General features: G+C 33.3%; 1 protein-coding gene across 5 annotated transcripts in view; it reads right to left on the bottom strand.

Moving 5' to 3' along the window:
• The window catches only part of MYCBP2 (MYC binding protein 2), a 310,493-nt gene that overhangs the window by 63,236 nt on the left and 228,780 nt on the right, over positions 1 to 18,477 (bottom strand). For 2 of the 5 annotated variants that reach the window (XM_081083309.1, XM_081083312.1), the window contains exons 53-57: positions 17,853 to 17,927; positions 14,771 to 14,995; positions 13,788 to 13,920; positions 10,092 to 10,214; positions 6,564 to 6,719 (exon numbers count right to left, since the gene is read on the bottom strand). In XM_081083309.1, the coding sequence (XP_080939435.1) occupies positions 6,564 to 6,719; positions 10,092 to 10,214; positions 13,788 to 13,920; positions 14,771 to 14,995; positions 17,853 to 17,927 (712 nt within the window). Of the gene's footprint in view, positions 1 to 6,563; positions 6,744 to 10,091; positions 10,215 to 13,787; positions 13,921 to 14,770; positions 14,996 to 17,852; positions 17,928 to 18,477 lie in introns of all 5 variants that reach the window. The other 3 variants (XM_081083308.1, XM_081083310.1, XM_081083311.1) reach the window with 3 other exon arrangements.

The following is an 18,477-nucleotide window of genomic DNA, read 5'->3' as shown; positions in this document are numbered from 1 at the left end:
CCCAAAATTGCTTATTAGTTGCAAAGGAAAAAATAGTTTTTATACATCAGAGAAACAAGACGTGTTTGTTCAGGTGATTAACAATAACCATAACCATGTCCTGCCTTTAGAAGGATACAACATGTATGTAGCACAAAGACAGCTAAAGTTGCAAACAAAACTAAAAGGCTTTCAGGATAAAATACTTGTTTGCAGAAAGAATAAAAAAGCAAGAACCAGTCACTGCCTCGAACCCAGGAAAAGGATGAATCACAGATAAATTAGAGGCATGTTCCATTCTTTCATTGTTGTTGGGAGGCAGGGGGCAGGACTTTGCTTCTATATTCTCTATCAAACTGAGAACAGACAACCAGAGCAGCCTGTGGCAGTGTTACTTTCCCATCTGGTAGTTTATCAGGGATGTTGCCAAGGGATTTAAGGTACAAATAAGAAGGTTAGAGGAAATGACCTCTTGGCTTTTCCAATTTTTACAGTTTATGTAAGGTAATTGAGATGTAATTGAAAAATAAAGTTACCGGAGTTAAGTCTCTCTTATTTAGGTCTTAGGTTTTCCAGTTACTAGTTAACTGTATAACTTTGGGCAAGTCACTGAGAATTCTTGTATCTCCAAAATAAGAGCTAGATGACTTTTTGGGCACCTTGAACACTAGCAACTAATTATGCCATCATATGACATATTTCTTAAATAAACTGAAGGGAGAGGGAGAAGAAAGTCATTCCCTAATGATAAGTGATGAAAAGTCTCATTTAAAAAGATAAATATTTAGTTGACTTTGGTGATGGTATCATGGTGTATGCATATGTTCAAACTCATCAAAATGTATACATTTAAATTTCAATAAAGCTGTAACAATATATAGTTTTAATTTTGCTAAGTCTAAGCAATGAGATATACTACAGTGTAGAAGTTTTAGAGAAGAGTGAGAAATAAGGAAGACCTAATATGAAAGTAGAATTTAAATTCTTTGAGAACTGCTTTCTAGTCATGGCTGATGTATCTCAGTGGTTAGAACATTGGTCCTCACACCAAAGGATCATGGGTCTGATTCCCGGTCAGAGCACAAACCCAGGTTGTAGATTCTATCCCCAATTAGGGTGTATGAGGCAGTCAATTGATGTTTCTCTTTCACATCAATGTTTCTCTCTCTTCCTCTCCCCCTTTTTCTCTCTCTCTGGAATCGATGAAAAAAAAATGTCTTTGGGTGAGGATTGAAAAAAAAAGCATTCTAAATTAAATTAACTGCAAATCATGAAAATGCTTTAGTGATTCATTTTTACTCTAAATGTACATAGAAATAATTTGATGGTGTATTTACAGCTTATCAGTCAGCAATTTGTTAGTTATGAAAATGCCAAGTATGCTTTTTTCCCCAAATATGCTTTTCATATTCAAATTATATTAGTTTACTGGAGCTAAATTACCCAAACAACCTAATTTTTTTCTTAAAATCTACTTTTTATTCTGTTAATGATATTAGGTAAGAGTTTTATTTTTCAAAACAAAAACAAGAAAACTGACTTCCTTCTAGACTGGCTCCCCCAACTGTGATTAGCATGTCCTGTGCATTTTATAGCTTAAGTATTTCTAAACTTGTTTCTTCCTTTACATTCCCACTATAATTTACTTAGTTTAAAAGCCCTACTCAGCTTTTCTTTGGACTTCCTGCCTCTAACTTTCACCCTTTCTCCAGGATCTTTTTCATAATATTTTCAGTTCTTGCATAAATGTAAAACTGATCCTGTCACTCTTTTGTTTAAAATTCTGTGGAACTACATATTTCCCTCCTCTGCTCCCCCCCTCTTATTTCCTATACTTAGAGGATAAAATCTAATCTACTAAGTATGGCTTATAAGACCAATTACAATGGCCCCAATCTCCCTAGTTTAAAATGCTGCCACTAGGGCATTAACACTCTCAGCTACAAATGCATTAAGTTTCTCAACTGAAGCACGTTTTCTAGCATGATCAAATGAGCTGATTCATACGAAGTGGTTAAAATGGTGTCTGTTATATGGTAAATGTTTGAAATGTGTTCGCCATTTCTATTTCATACCTTTTCCCCCTTTCCTCAAACTACCAACATACCCTCCATATGTTAACTCTGGGATGTTGTCAGCTTCCTTTTTTACTGAAACAAACAAACAAAAAACCACAGAAAAACATCCTCAAGCTCCTAACGCTGTGCCTTCTTCCTTCTCTCCTGTTAGGACAGATAAACGATGTGTCTCCTACTTAGCTGACCTTTCCACCATGTGCTAGATTTCATCCTCTCTCCTATGCAAGAATATTGTTCAAGCAATTCTCCTGTCTCCTGCATCATCAATTTCTTACTCTCTCTATTGGATCATTCTCCTTAGAAAACAATCTTGATATTATTTTTTTCCATTAAAAAACAAGTAAGTCAAAAACATCTCCAGACGTCACATCATCTCTCCTAGTTTCACTTTGTTTTCTTTTCCCTGTAGAGTAAATCTTAAGAGAGCAGGTACAGATGTCATTCTCTACCTCAGTCCACTAGAATCTTATTGCCAATTTGCTTACTAGGTCTAAGAACTACACAAATAATTTTGAAATAAAAAAGTAAATTATAGAACATACTTCTTTCTCACTCATGCATGGTAAGATAAGGAAAATTTATAACTTTCATTTCTGAAATTATTCTATTTCACTAGAATAACTGGTGAAGTAACTTGTTTATATATACAGGTATGTGTACATTTATAATAAAATAATTTTGCTAATTAAAAAAATCAACAAATTAATTTGCCATATTATTTCAAATTGCAGAGATTAGTGAAAAAAATTATGCTTCAGAAAAAAACACATCCTAAAGAATCCTATCTAATAAAAAGGGAATAAGCTAATTGACTCTCATGCCATCACAAAGATGGCGGCGCCCACAGCCAATAAGGGGGGAATATACTAACTGACTGCCATGTCCTCAAAGATGGGGCGACCAGGTCAGCAGGGGAGGGCAGTTGGGGAGGACCAGGCCTGCAGGGGAGGGCAATTAGGGGTGACTGGGCTGGCAGGGGAAGGCAGTTGCGGGTGACCGGGCTGGCAGGGGAGGGTAGTTGAGGGCGACTGGGCCAGCATGGCAGGGCAGCTGGGGGCAATTGGGCTGGCAGGGGAGGGCAGTTGGGGGCGAATGGGATGGCAGGGGAGCAGTTAGGCAGTGATCAGGCTGGCAGGGGAGTGGTTAGGGGCAATCAGGCAGGCAGGCGGGCGAGCGGTTGGGAGCCAGCAGTCCCGGATTGTGAGAGTGATGTTTGACTGTCAGTTTAGGCCCGATCCCTAAACTGGCAGTTGGATATCCCCCGAGGAGTCCCAGATTGGAGAAGGTGCAGGCTGGGCTCTGGGACACCTCCCCCCCCCACCCCCCCCTCACCCCCCCCGCCCAGTGCACAAATTTCATGCACTGGGCCTCTAGTTACTAATAAGAATGCTCATAGAAATGTTAGATAAAGTTGACATGGGGGTAGTTCATGTGTATCTCTGTAGAGCTCATCTACTTAGCTGGGAACTTGAGTTATGACATTTTGGAAATCTTTTCCTTTCAAACCAAGCTACATTCTTAGAATTAAACTATAAAGGGGAAAATAACCAATCTAAGGCTAATACTCTAGATCAGTGGTTCTCAACCTGTGGGTCGTGACCCCTTTGGGAGGTCGAACGACCCTTTCACAGGGGTCGCCTAACACCATTGGACAATACATATATAATTACATATTGTTTTGTGATTAATCACTATGTTTTAATTATGTTCAATTTATAACAATGAAATTGGGGGTCACCACAATATGAGAAACTGTATTAAAGGGTTGCGGCATTAGGAAGGATGAGAACCACTGCTCTAGATGCTAGAACTAAATGTAAGCAGAAATTATGTATATGAATAGATTTTGTATTAATCATCAGTAGGCAAAGTTGAATATTTAAAAACATGGCCTTTGTAGTTAGTAGAACTACCTCATGTTCTGGATATACCATCTTACTATGACTGTTTCTATAATAAATCATTTATCTTCTCTAAGCTTGTTTCCTTATCTGTAAAATGGAGACATTATCTCAAATGAGGATGCATTAGAGTGCTTAAGTACAGTGTTTAATACACAGTGGTAATGATCCATACTAGCAAAAATTAACAATATGATTTTCTATACGTTTTATTTTAGTATCACAAAAGTATAAGACAAAAGTGATTCTCATTTTACTAACTAGTAAAGGGAGTATACGTAATCCACCTTCTAAAGCAAGATGAAATGCTGGTGGAATGGATGGCAGTGAAGTTCAGGAAAGGATAACTTACTCAGGTAGTCCTAATAATGGGCACTCTGCCACATTTAATTTTCCTAATAAGATATGATAAATACAATTCTAATTTATTTCCAAAATATTAAAAACTATTTTTGGATTCCATAGCCTTTTTTTAGTTATGCTAAAGATTAAATCTTCTGGTTTCTGGAATTTGGAAGTCAAACTTCAGTGAAATGCTGCTGAGAATAAGAGGTATATAAAAAGATCTAAGTAATTCCTGTTACAGTACAGGCAAGTAATGATTCAGAAAATTGGTGAGACATTTCTAGGCAACAATTTCAAATTTATCCCAAGACGGTGGCAAAGGAAGTGGGGGTATTGATAACACTTAGACACAATATGCATAAAATTATATTGACACATGCCGGCAGGAAACTTATCCTTTCGAAGAGACAAATCTGATTTATCTTAGTCTTTATAGTTCATTTTGAAATATTTCATTAAATAACTTGGTAAAATAAAAATAGTATTACACTTGTTTTTGAGAAGACTTGTAATGACCCTTTAGATCAGGGGTGGGAAACATCCGACCCATGGGCCGCAAAAAACTTACAAAATAATTTGGACTGCTCCTGCCAAGCCATTAGGAGTGAATTAATTAAATGTTTGACCAAATATAGCAGGCTAATTTTTAAGTTGATAATTTTGTATGGTCCGCAAATGACATAAATATCCAATGGTCTTTGGGGGAAAAAAAGGGTTTCCTACCCCTACTTTAGATAGAACAAACAGCTCCTTATTCTTAGTTCTCCTGCCTGTTGTCACCAAGACATTATCAGAGTAATTTCTGTTTAAAACTTTATACATATAATATGAGTTTTCTGATTATGACTTATTTTCCTTTGTTTTTTTCCCTTTTTCTTACCTTTAAAACTTCCTGCAACCTGAATACATCTAAATAAAAAAGTCTATTGCTCCATAAAATGAATAAACTAAGTAAGTCTTTACTCCTCTTTATCCTTCAATAATGCTTGTCAAGAAAGAAAAAACACTATTTCATACATGTGACACTATTGTATTTCCTCAAAATTCTTTTAAGAGACACTCAAGTGAATGTCATATATAGAGATGATTAGCTAAATTGATACTGCTTATATTTCTAAACTAACTTCATTAGTTGAACTTACCTAATATATAGCACAAATCTAGAAGTTTATAATCTTGCATGTGTTTTACCTTTGTTAGATAATTATATCACAGTGAATACCATCATTTGCTAACTATATATATACTACCCTGGTTCCTAATAAAAACTAAATGAACTAGCATTATCTTAAGTAATCCTAATAACAGTTATCAAAGTAATTTTGTAGAAAAATAACTTAGACATCAGTGTGGATATAGTTTATTAAAGCAAAGAGGTCATGCATTTGAATCCAAATAATGGTTGTGTAAGCTAAGACTTTCATAAACTGTCTCACTCAGTGAGTGTATTCACATACTATATAGCCAACATGTGAACTGAAGGCTAAGAAGAACATACTGTCATATTGTAAGGAACTTAGAGAAGTTTATGTGGAAGCATCAGGAGGTCATTAAGATAAAGGGACACTCAGTTAAGTGTAATTTTTTGGGGTTTATTTTCCATATTGGTGTGACGTATTATCATGGATGAAAGGCTAGAGTAATCCTAGGAGGCTGAACTGGAATCAAATGATCAGTTTAATGTGTTAAGAATGAGAACAGCAGCAAAAAAATAAAAAGCAAGAGAAGAAAAACCAATTTGAAAAAAATTTGGAAACCTAAATTGCTATACATTTTTATGAGCAACAAATTCACTTAAATGAAACAAACCTGCCCAGTACATTCTCTCTTCCACCTACTGGAATAGTGAAATAGGTTTATTCTCTTGGGGAATCTCTAAGTAACAAAAATCCAACAGAAAACAAAGAACATTATCCCTATAACTGGTGCTTAGCATAGTCATGCATATTATAAAATAAAATTTTAAATTAAATGTTTTTTCTAACATGTTTTATAGTACATATTTGCAAATACAGGAATTAGAAAGTGTAAGTCATATTTTAATAACTACACTTAAAAAAGTGTGATTAAAAACAAATTTCTTAGCTGCAGAATGTCTTAGCTCAGAATAGCTTAAATGCTTAAAAAATGTGGGAAGGAATAACAGTCCTCATTAAGTAAAACCAATCTGTTGAGTTGATAAATAATTAGTAACTGATAAACAACTCAAAACAAAGCTTCAGCAATAGCTTAATGAGGCAGGTAAGACTGACAGACTTACTCTGAAGCTGAGGCTGCTGGAAGGAAAGGGGCTGTCCGAACACAAATGGGCTGTGGACTAGGGAAGAGGGAGGTTTTGCAGCTTGATCAAAGATGGAAGGAGCTGGGAGATGGGGCCGTGACTGAATTGAATTCAATATGGCACTCAGTTGGTCACCTGCAGTGGGCAAAACAGTCAAAACTACAACTTGTTATTAACACCCAAAATGGCAAAGTAAGCCGTGTTTTATGACATTCAGATAGTCAAACACTAAATAAAACTATGCCAATTCAGAAATACGTGGAAGTTGGTGATCATTATCCTGAAATTAGGGACCAAAAGTTTCATGTTGTTTTACTATTGGAAGTACCCCACAGAATCTATTAGAATAGCCCAAATCCATTTAAATTCATATACACCATCTAGCAGCAGCATGTGAGAATACCAAGTCTATGAAGAACCTATGATACATTGAACATCATGTAAGAATAAGTGAAGATCTAAATGTCTTGTATGTAGTACCTGACAATAACTAAGTATCACCCTACCTCATATACAGTACACTTCATGCAAAGAATAAGCAAATAAGATGAGGTTTTGTTTTTTTTTAAATGTGGAATTCAAGGGTGGCAAAGTATATGTTATTAACTTAGTAATATATTTATATTATAGTTAAAATTTTCATTTTTAAAAGTTAATGTTGAAGAAATTATACATTTTGAAAAGCATGATCTCTTTTGCTTTAATGAGTAATATAAAATCTATGACAATAAGATAAAAAGGAATATGAGGTATCTAATTTATTAGAATAGTATCTCAAATATGAATTCTGACATTTTCCCTTAAACGTAAATATAAAGGAAAATAACAGAAGTAATATAACTGGATAGATAATAGTTTCTCATTTATGAGAATATATATAAAATAGTTTAAATGATGCTAAAGAGAAAAAAATATTCCCAGACATAGGCACAACTGGAAAACAACACCTCACAGAGCCACATTCCTTATGTATAATAAACCTCATGAATGAACATTTCAAATGAAGCACCAACAGGAATAGCTTTATATGGAAAGAGCTGTGCACACAACCTGTACATTTTTACTTTTTTAAAAAAATTAATGCTGTACGTTAAAAAAGGATTTTAAAGATTATGATGAATTTTATAAAGAAAAATAATTTCTTGATCTTGAATAGTATGAGTTAAATAAAATGGGAACTATTATTAAAGGTATGATAATAAATAAATGTTAGATATTTATTCAGATTAAAGTTCTTCATACTTCTTTGCTTCACCTAAATACTTTAAAAGCCTATTAATAATTACATGCTATTTTTGAGCCATATTAGCAAATCACATTTCTAAAAAGTAATATATCATTTTTATTAATAACACATGTTGTCGGCAATGTTTGTATCTCTTAAAAGTTGATTTTTATGGATGCCCTATAAATTACATTTTAAATACTGATTTTAAAGTGATAGCCACCAGTACAATTTAGACATTTTAGAGACTGAAAACATACAAATTGAACTAAACATGGCTTTAAAACAGATTACTATAGAAGTATAGTAGTGGTAAGTAAGCGTCGAGATTTTAACTTAAGGATTGACAAAGTTAGAAAGGGACATAAAGAAGACACCACCAAGAATTTACCCTACTTAAATATGAAGATCTAGCTAAAGTTAGTTGAAATCTGAACTACCAGAAATGAGTAAGCATATGGTACGCAAACCTGTAGGAGAGATCAGCACAATAGAGCAGGGAGAGCCAAACCAAAAAGAAATCTTGTGGTTAGGCTTCCTTCATAAAAATATTCTGTGGAAAATAATATATGAAGTGGCTTTATTTTAAATTGAATATTTCCTCTACATTGAGGTAATTTTATTTTTTATAGACTCATTATTTTACTTGCTCTGTAAGAAAGGAATAACGAAACTATTTATTTCTTGAAATCATCAGGAGAATTAGTTTAAATAACACTTTAAATTAAAATTATTTCCATGAATTATTCTCCCTCTTACCTATCATCCAACTGAATGCTACCTGTTGACTATATGGCTAATTTTGCAGGAGTCAGATTCATAGGAAAGAACATGAATATGTCTGAATTTATATACAAATGAAATTTTGATTAAAATTCAGGTATAAATTATTTCAAAATAATAAAAAGCTAATATGCTAATTAGAACAAAGAGCAGAACGACTGTCCAGACGAACTTCCGGATGAACGTCCAGACAACCTTAAGGATAAAGCCAGGGCTGTGAGGGCCGAGGCAGCAAGGGCTGCGAGGGCCGAGCCCCTTGCACGAATTTCATGCATCGGGCTTCTAGTTTCAAAATAACTATTGTTTCAACTGTCCATGATGCTGCTCTTTTCCATTCATGCAGCCCAAAAAGTTACATACATTCTATATCCATACTAGAGGTTCGATGCACGAAATTAGTGCACGGGGGGCAGGGGGAGGTCCCTCAGCCTGGCCTGCACCCTCTCACAATCCAGGACCACTGGCTCCTAACTGCTGGCCTGCCTACCTGCCTGATCACTCCTAACCATTCGCCTGCCTGCCTGATCACTCCTAACCACTCACCTGCCTGCCTGATCACCCTTAACTGCTCGCCTGCTTGCCTGATCGCCCTAACTCAGCCCTGGGCAAACTATGGCTCGCGGGCCAGATCCGGCCCGTTTGAAATGAATAAAACTAAAAAAAAAAAAAAGACCGTACCCTTTTATGTAATGATATTTACTTTGAATTTATATTAGTTCACACAAACACTCCATCCATGCTTTTGTTCCGGCCCTCCGGTCCAGTTTAAGAACCCATTGTGGCCTTCGAATCAAAAAGTTTACCCACCCCTGCCCTAACTGCTCGCCTGCCTGCCTGATCGCCCCTAACCACTCTGCCTTGGCCCCCGCCCACTGTGGCGGCTGCCTCTGCCTCGGCCCCTGCCACCGCAGCTTCGTCCAGAAGGTCATCTGGAATGACGCCCGGAAGGTCTTTCGGCAGTCCAGTTTAATTAGTACATTATGCTTTTGTTATTATAGATTATTATAGATGGCTTAGGGTTCATTATACATACCAAACCCAAAGATATAATGTAATGCAATTGTAAATGAACTAAGATAACTTGGTTAGACATTCAAAACCCCACAAATTTAATAAAACTGATATACAATATTATTTAAAAATATTACTTAAAATGTTTTTATTTTAAGTGGATCATTTTAGAAAGTTCTTTTTTGCTTATTAACATTACTCCTAATAATTAGAATTCTTTGACTATAATGACACAAAATCTTTATGATGCAAGTTCAAAATGAGTGTCTCTAAAATAGTAACAAATAAGTAAACTTAATTATAAACTTAAACTAAAACTGACAAAAACACAAATACTAAAGAAACATCTTTGTAAACATTTGGCTCTTAGTTTTCTAGGAACAAACTTTAATGAAGTTTTGTAGGTCAAGAATAACTAAAATGCGTACAAGAGAAGGTAATAAAAATATTAAAATAAGGTATGTCAAAGACTACTTTTAAAAACCTACCTTTATTATTTCCAAGTCCATAATCAAATCCTTGGGCACTGCAACTTGCTCCTTTATTAAACGCTTGTACTGAGAAAGGGCTTGGAGGAGGAGTTTGAGAATTTTGATCCAGAAGAACTTGTTCTACAATAAAAGGCAAAGCTATAAAATTAGTTTTTTATGTGTTATTCCCTATTCAAAGAACAAAGAGATAATTCAAGAAAATGTTTATGATAGTCAGATTTAAAAATACCTCACATTTAGATTTGATAATAAGTTTACCAATTAGGTTACTGACAAAGTACATGACAAATCTTTTTTTTCATTTATTAAATACACAGTAAAATCTATAAATGGGATATTCTCTTATGGAGCCAATTTACTTTTATTGTGGTAGAAATACATCACTGAATTTAGTACACTAATATTTCTGGACCAGAAACTCATATTTATAACAAATTTAAACAAGAGCATTTTACAAAACAAAAATAGATGCCCTATAACCAGAAATCAAAACATTTTGTATATTTTTATTCAAACAGGAAAAACATCTTCAAAATGTCTAAGTATATGGTACCAAAAGAAATTTTCACTTGTGAAATATTTTAAGTTTTGAATGCAAAAATTATTGAAAATTTAAATTTTAACTTATTTTTACTTATTATATAAAGATAGTTTCCCCTAAATAAAAAGATAATAAGCCAAGACATGTAGTCAGAGTTATTAATGCATCCTGAAGTCAACAAATGTATCAGAATTCTTATTTCAAGAAAGAAATGGCAAATATTTTACCTAGTTTACCAATTGCAACAATACAACATAAAATTGGTAAGCTAAATTAATCCTCTATTAACAATCTAGAGGCTATAAAATTCTAACTGATATAATACTAAAAGCACTAATATCTTAATTAAAGTGATATAATGCCAGCTAAAAAAAAGCAAAAAATAAAAACTGCTGAATGAAAGGTAAAAAGGAAAAGTACTTCTTTAAAAATAACTTTATAAATAATAAAAAGTTTTAAATTTATTTTTTAAAAGTCAACATCCCTTTAAATAGAAAACAGAACTAGAAGAACATGGTGGAGTAAATCAGAATTCTGCTGTAACTATGGTAGTGTACAATCTACCCTTTACCAGCATTTTTAGACTTTTTTCAATAAACCAATCATAGCACTTCCCTTAGGCAATGCTCTTTAGTATAAGATATTTCAGCAGTGGAATATTTCTTCTGGAAAACACTCATGAACAGTCATCTGAATGGAAATGATAGCATCGCTTTCACCCTGTAGACTCAAATGGTCTGGCACCAAGTGTAAACTGTTTTGACCATAGCAGTAACTTTGCTTACTAGGTTTTAACTATGGATACCAAAGACCAATAAAGAATTTTTACAAAGAGGAAAGCCTTTGTTTTGCTCATACTACTTTATAGAAATAAATTACTATAATGCCAAGTCCTCTTATTTCCATATTAAATAGTTACATACTAATACCAATGAGCAGACTATTTGGATACTGTATCAAATAATCTTAGTGGTTTTAAAGCACTAACTTCATATCATTTCTTTCCTTTTCACCTCAGTGTTTATGTAAAAAAATATTAAGACTCACATTATGACTGTATGTATAGATAAAGAGCAAAGCATTAAGTGATTGTTCTTTGTTCACTTGTCTTCCATATCAAACTCACAAAGTATCTTCATTTTGTAAATGAGAAAACTGAGACACAGAGCTATTCGGTAAACTGACTGAGGTCTCATAACTAGAAAAGTTGTAGACTTGGCGTCTGTGCCCTGGCAGTCCAGCTCCAGAGTCCTCTCTTACATATTAAACTAGATGGCCAGGTAAAATGACTATTCAGCTAGAAAAGACCCTTTGCTAGTCACTTAAGCCCTTCTCATATTATTTAACTATATCCTACATAAATCTGATCTCACTTCAGGTATTTTAATTTATATCTGAATATGCCTATAAAATGAAAATCTTTGAGAATTTATGAATATGTAGTTAATATACTGTAATATGTAATATGTTATAAACGAGGTCATTTTGTAAAATGTCAGATTTACATCAAACGGAGACTTTTTCTTCTTCAAAATAGTTCTACCATGTCAACATTTTATGACCACATCATCTCTAAGAAAAATTTATCTGTAAAGACAAGGGAGTGGGTTCCCAAATAATGTTCAATGAATTATTATTTTTTACTTAAATTCTTTATTGTTTAAAGTATTACATATGTCTCCTTTTTCCCCCATTGACCTCTCCCTGCGTTCAATGAATTACTGATACAGTAGGTATGGTGTAATGAGCACAGATTTTGAAACAGAAATGAAGATTCTGGCTCAAGTCTTATATCTGCCATCTATCCCGTTGTATAACCAACCGTAGGCAAGTAATTTTAAATTTTATGAGTTTTAGTTTCCTTACCAGTAAAATGAAGATTATATAACCTATCTCAAAGGCTTATTGTGGAAAAAAGGGGAAATGTTTTATTTATAATTCTAATACATCTAAATGTACTCTATCATTCAAGCAGGTTTCAAAACTTTTTTGAATTTATATTTATGGCCATATTGCTTCTTAGATAATGAATATTTCAAGTTTATTCTTTCTTAGATAAAAAAGCATATAGTATTATCTATTGACATTATTCTATATTTTTGGGATTTGGTAGAAAAGTATATGCTTAATTTACCCATTTATTTTGATGTCCTTAAAAATATTTTTGTGACTCAACTTAAAGTTATAAACTTAGTGAGCAAAAAACTCTGCGCCTGTCCATAGGAACAATCTGGGTATGCAGAAGTAAAAATTAACTTCAATATAGTATCAGTTTTGCTCCAGTGGTGAATACAGTTCTTTAGGAACACTGAGGGAATTCTTGACTCTGTCAGATCAGTGTGGGCTGAACTCTGAAGAACAAGTTTTTCCACCATGTGAATAGAAAGGGAGACAAAATGGAAAATATTTTATTAAATGAGATCACTGTTGAAAAAGGTAAATGAAGTTTCAAGTTGAAACTCTAACAACAAAATAGGAAACCCCCAGAAGATGCTTTGCATTTATTCAATGTTTTTTCCTGAGACAAAATTCAATCAAATGAAACTGCCTGGGAGAAGTGCTATGATTGATGGTTTGAGAACCGAACTTCCATTTAGTGGTAAGAAGGGTAAATTCAGTCCTGGACTGGCACAGAAGAATGATCTCACAAATCCATATTAATGAAAAGCATTTCTTACAGAGATGGATTCATATGTTCTACATTTTCTTTTAATTCTCTTCTTTGATGTGCATTCATTTAGTACCCATGTATTTTACAAATAAATATTAACAATTGCAAGATTTTATTACGCTTAGCTTTGCTTTTACTTAAAAAAAAAAATAAATAAACACGCGAGCCCTAACTGGTTTGGCTCAGTGGGTAGAGCGTCAGCCTGTGGACTCAAGGGTCCCAGGTTCGAATCCGGTCAAGGGCATGTACCTTGGTTGCGGGCACATCCCCAGTAAGGAGTATGCAGAAGGCAGCTGATAGATGTTTCTCTCTCATCGATGTTTCTAACTCTCTAGCCCTCTCCCTTCCTCTCTGTAAAAAATCAATAAAATATATTTAAAAAAATAAACACGTGAAAAGCTCTTTATGATAAAAGAAATACACTTTAAACTTCTGCTTTCAAAGGTTAATCAGAATAAATCACAAATGTAAGCCAACTTGCCATCTTCATGTCGGAGGTACTGGTTTCCGCCTCTGTCTCTAGCTAAGGACCATGCCTCTCCTTCATCACTCTCACAGAACTCTACCATGCTGTTCTTATCCAGCTGCACCCATGTACCTTCAGAATTGGTTACCTAGCACATAACAAAAAGCATGATTGATTGGCTTGATTCTTTCAGGGCATTCAGGCTGAAAAGCAGCAAAAGTTTAAGAGTTTGAATAGTGTAATCATTCCAATGAATATCTACCATGAAATTAGTTTCTGAAATTAAAACCACTGCCCAAGGTAAGACAAAAATCAATAAAAGTTATGTAAAATACTGCTTAATTATGACTTGTTAAAATAATTTTTAAGGCACAAGGATAATCCCTAAATAATTTTAAATGTTATCCAAAAACACATGGCTCTTTTTTTAGACACCTAAAATGTCATAACACAACATACTCCATTATTTAGGTTGGTAGTGCCTATAATGCAACTTGAAAATGACTCTGACACTAAGAAATAGCATGACACACTACATCTTCAAGCTCATCATCTGAGGCAAATGCCACAGTTGATGAAATGGTAATTTTATTTGCTCAGGACTTCAGTAAGACACATGAATGGGAACAAAGAACTGAAACCTCTTATATATATCACATCTCCATACTGATCCATAGCAAATATTTTAAAGTGCTGTTAATCCATGACAGTATAGTACATTTATAATAATAAAAAGATATATGTAATACCAAACACTTATCTATACAGACACATCATTTTGTTAATATAAATATTGTTTCACAAGGATAATTATGAGAACAAAATTATTAGAAAAGCACAGAAAAATTACATTAGTATTTCCAATACAAATAAAGATAAATAACATTAGCATTAAAAAACCTGGGATAGAAATGGCAACCTTTGGAAAAAAGAGATGCTTTGGTTGTATTACATTAAAAATGAATATCTTAAAGTCATGAAGCTACAAGAATCCATACCTCTCCCACTGCTTTGACTTTGTTTCCCAGAACTAACATTCCAATTGGGATACCTCTAAGGTTAGGGCAGCTTCTGATGTTGTGGCCGGAAGGTCCCGTCTTTACTACCTTGTACATGCCCGGACCTCCTCGCAAGAACGGCATATCTTGTTCTTGCATTGTTGCTTCCTGTGGGCAGCAGGAGTTTATGTCTTTGAAAAAGTCATCAGTATTAGTTTTAGGTTCCTGAAAATTTGAATAGGAGAAGAAAATAAACAAAATACAATCTATTATCACTTGCAACATATTCTTATTAATAGCTTTCACAACAATTCTATAATGCAGGTACTGTCAATTAAGAAAGAGAATATACAAACAAAGATAACTGAAGTATTAGTCAATACTACCATTAAAGAGTCATTCAGTTTTTCAATGCTAAATAATAATTAAAATAAAGTTGAAGAAAATATAGCAGAACAGCTAATGAACCCCACCCAGACTTTTGACTACCATACCACAATTTGAGAACTATAATAGTACTTGACTTTTCTTTTAATAAAATATTTAACAGTAGGAGAAACAAAAATAATTTACTATGTGAACCATAGCTGAATAATTTTGAATCATTATTACTGCATTACTGTATGTTGGTATGGGTTAAAAAGCCTAAATATTCATTTCCTTCCATTTTTGTCTGTAATAATTATTTAAAAATAGAGAAAATAAGTGTGAAGGCTGTGGTTAGCTATAAACAGAGATAACAATGATGAAATGTACATAAAATATACCTACATGTTAATATTTACTAGTTATGAATGAAATAAGAATGTTTATAAGATTTTAGCTATTCATACTTCTTAATATAGTATAAATAAAAATGTCTGGCTAGATTAGGCCATTATTAATTATACTTTTAGTAAAGAGGACTTTTAGAAAATAATTATACTTTTAGTAAAGAGGACAGATTAACATTAAAGAGACATTTTTACATAAATATAATGCATTTGGATATGAAAGAGTCATTTCCACAATGAAAGAAAAGAACATGCCCTAAATTTTCTGTTGACTGCTGTGATGAATTGTTCCTTATGTAAATGCAATGAAGAGGAATAACAACCTTCCCATATGTTTTGTTCTCCCGACTAAATGTAAATCAAAGTTCCACAGCAAGCATTCTTCCATTTTCATCATTACTTCTTTAAAACAGATTTAAACTACAATCTTAAATACAGTAATATGCACTTTACAAATTGCTCTATATAGAAAGTCAGTAAAAGATTATCATAATGAGATACTTACTCAAACATGAAGTTAAAATTAATATTTAGTAGCCCTGGCTGGGTGGCTCAGTTGGTTAGAGCATCATCCCATACACCAAAAAGTTGCAGGTTCCATTCCTAGTCAGGGCACATACCTAGGTTCGGGTTTCGGGTTTGGTCTCTGGTCTGGACTTGTATGGGAGGCAACTGATCAATGTTTCTCTCACATCTATGCTTCTCTCTCTCTCTCTCTCTCTCTCTCTCTCTCTCTCTCTCTCTTTCTCTCTCTCTCTCTTCTTCCTCTCTTTCTAAATCAATAAACATATCCTTGGGTGAGGATTTAAAAAATCAACTTTTTAATATTTAGTAATGTTAGAATAAAATAAAAAAAGTAACACATTATACAAGATAAAATATTATTAGTTAGCTCTATCACTATAAATAGTCTCATATTAAGAGTTATGTAAATATGTTCGTTATGTAGTAGGAAATAAAAATAAAATCCTGAGGTTAAAAAAAATGTAGATTCAATAATTCTGTGTACTTGTGGCTTTAATTCAGTATGTTTGGGCAGGGAAAATTTTAGAGCAACTAGCAACCTTCACATTATATTTTGTATATATCATTGTGGTGTTAATAATTATTACTTTGTAATTATACAAATATGCACTATGGACAATATTTATTTACATTTACTATAATTATCATACTTTACTTATCCTAAAATTTTTAGCTATATATTGGCAATTTAATGGAAATAAGAATTTTACTTGAAAAATTCAGACTAGATTCACAATCTAAAATAAGCTTAAAATATTCATTTTATATAACCATGCATGTATACTTGCAAACACTTCAATTTGAATACAGAGCACTCACGAATTGAGAGTAGGGTCTAAAGTTTAAACTGTGCTACTGCACTCACAAGGATTTCAGTCAACATTTAAAAACGTTTTGTTGTTGGTGATCAATTTTAGTAAATACATCATGCTATTTCAAAGTTGGATAAAGGCAAGTTAGTCCTTATTACAACTGAAGTTCAAAAATTTCATAGTATAAGATCAAAAATCACAAGCAAACATTAATAGATTTAGAGAAAAAATAATCTCATTGGTATTTAATGATACATCTGGAGCGTTTTATTATAAGTATAATAGTATTTCCAACTTTTGGTTATTCAGGGAAACAATGACAGGTGTGTTGGCAAAAACTAATAATATTTGCAAGTTATTCACTGAAAGGTAATATATGAGAACTTTATTAAAATGCTTAATTGAATAAACTATATTAATTAATAAATGTAAAACAAAGTCTATCCAACTTTTCAATACTAAACAGTATAAAAAGAACTGACAGACATAAAGTCAGAACTGTGCTTTTCACTCTCAAGCAATCCTAAAGTACATGTTTAATTCAACACAGTAAAGTAAGACTGGTACCACAATATGATTTGTAGTCCCTCCTCATTCTCAGATAAACATTCAAGAAGGCATTGTGAAAGAATACGAAAAAAACAGAAGAATCATAGGGTCAAGTTTCTCCCACCTAAATAAGCTGGTTCTGAAAAAGCTAGACTTGGATGTAATTGTGGGAGAAACTAGTCATAAAATTAAACAATGAATTTGAAGTCATGTAAAAGTTTAACTTAAACTAATAATACACTCTTTGGGAGAAGTAGAGGGGAAAGGGTTACAGGGGAAACTCAACTGCAGCACTTTGTATAGGTCTTTTTTGGTTAAAAAAAATTACTAATTTTAAGCAAAGACTTCAAAGGATATCATGTACAATTGTTATACATGCTGAAATACCTGAATAATATATGATTGTTCCTTACATTAACTCACCTCGGGGGAAAAAGCTTTGGAAGTCCATGAAAATACGTCCAAATCCCTGACTCCTTGGCTAGCATTAAAGATATTCTGAGCAACAAAGTTTAAGAAAGAAAAATATCAACAAAGAAAGGGAACAGGATATCAGCTGCAGAAGATGCGTTCACAGTAACAACATTGTTCTGTACTCTAGCACCAGCACTGAAATATTATTTTATTAAAGGGAAACTGAAGCCACCTGAGTAAACCACACATCAAGGAAATTCTGATAAATAAGTTTTGTCAAAAGCTTTCCATGGATATAGTGTGTCATGCCATTTACTAAAATTGACTGAAAGCTTAACACCATCAATGCAAGGAAACCTTAAAACCCCTTATCTGACAACTTATCTGTTCCAAAATAGCCAGATTTGTTTCATGACAGAAAACAGTGCAGTTTTATAAAGAAAATGTGAATACAGATTGCATAGATAGTGCAACTATTACTATGAATAATAATGGCATGTAGTATATGTGAACTAGTTATCACATCTTAAAATACCCCCTAAAAAAGTAAATAAATAAAAAAACCTTAAGTAATTTTTCTGTCTTCTATAAATGGAAAAAAAAATCATTTGGAAATGTTATTGAAAGCTGTTAG

Source organism: Myotis nattereri, assembly GCF_964212035.1.
Source record: "Myotis nattereri genome assembly, chromosome: 2".
NCBI lineage: Eukaryota > Metazoa > Chordata > Mammalia > Chiroptera > Vespertilionidae > Myotis > Myotis nattereri.
The sequence above is the reverse complement of the archived record's forward strand: the minus strand, read 5'-3'. Positions and strand labels throughout refer to the sequence as shown.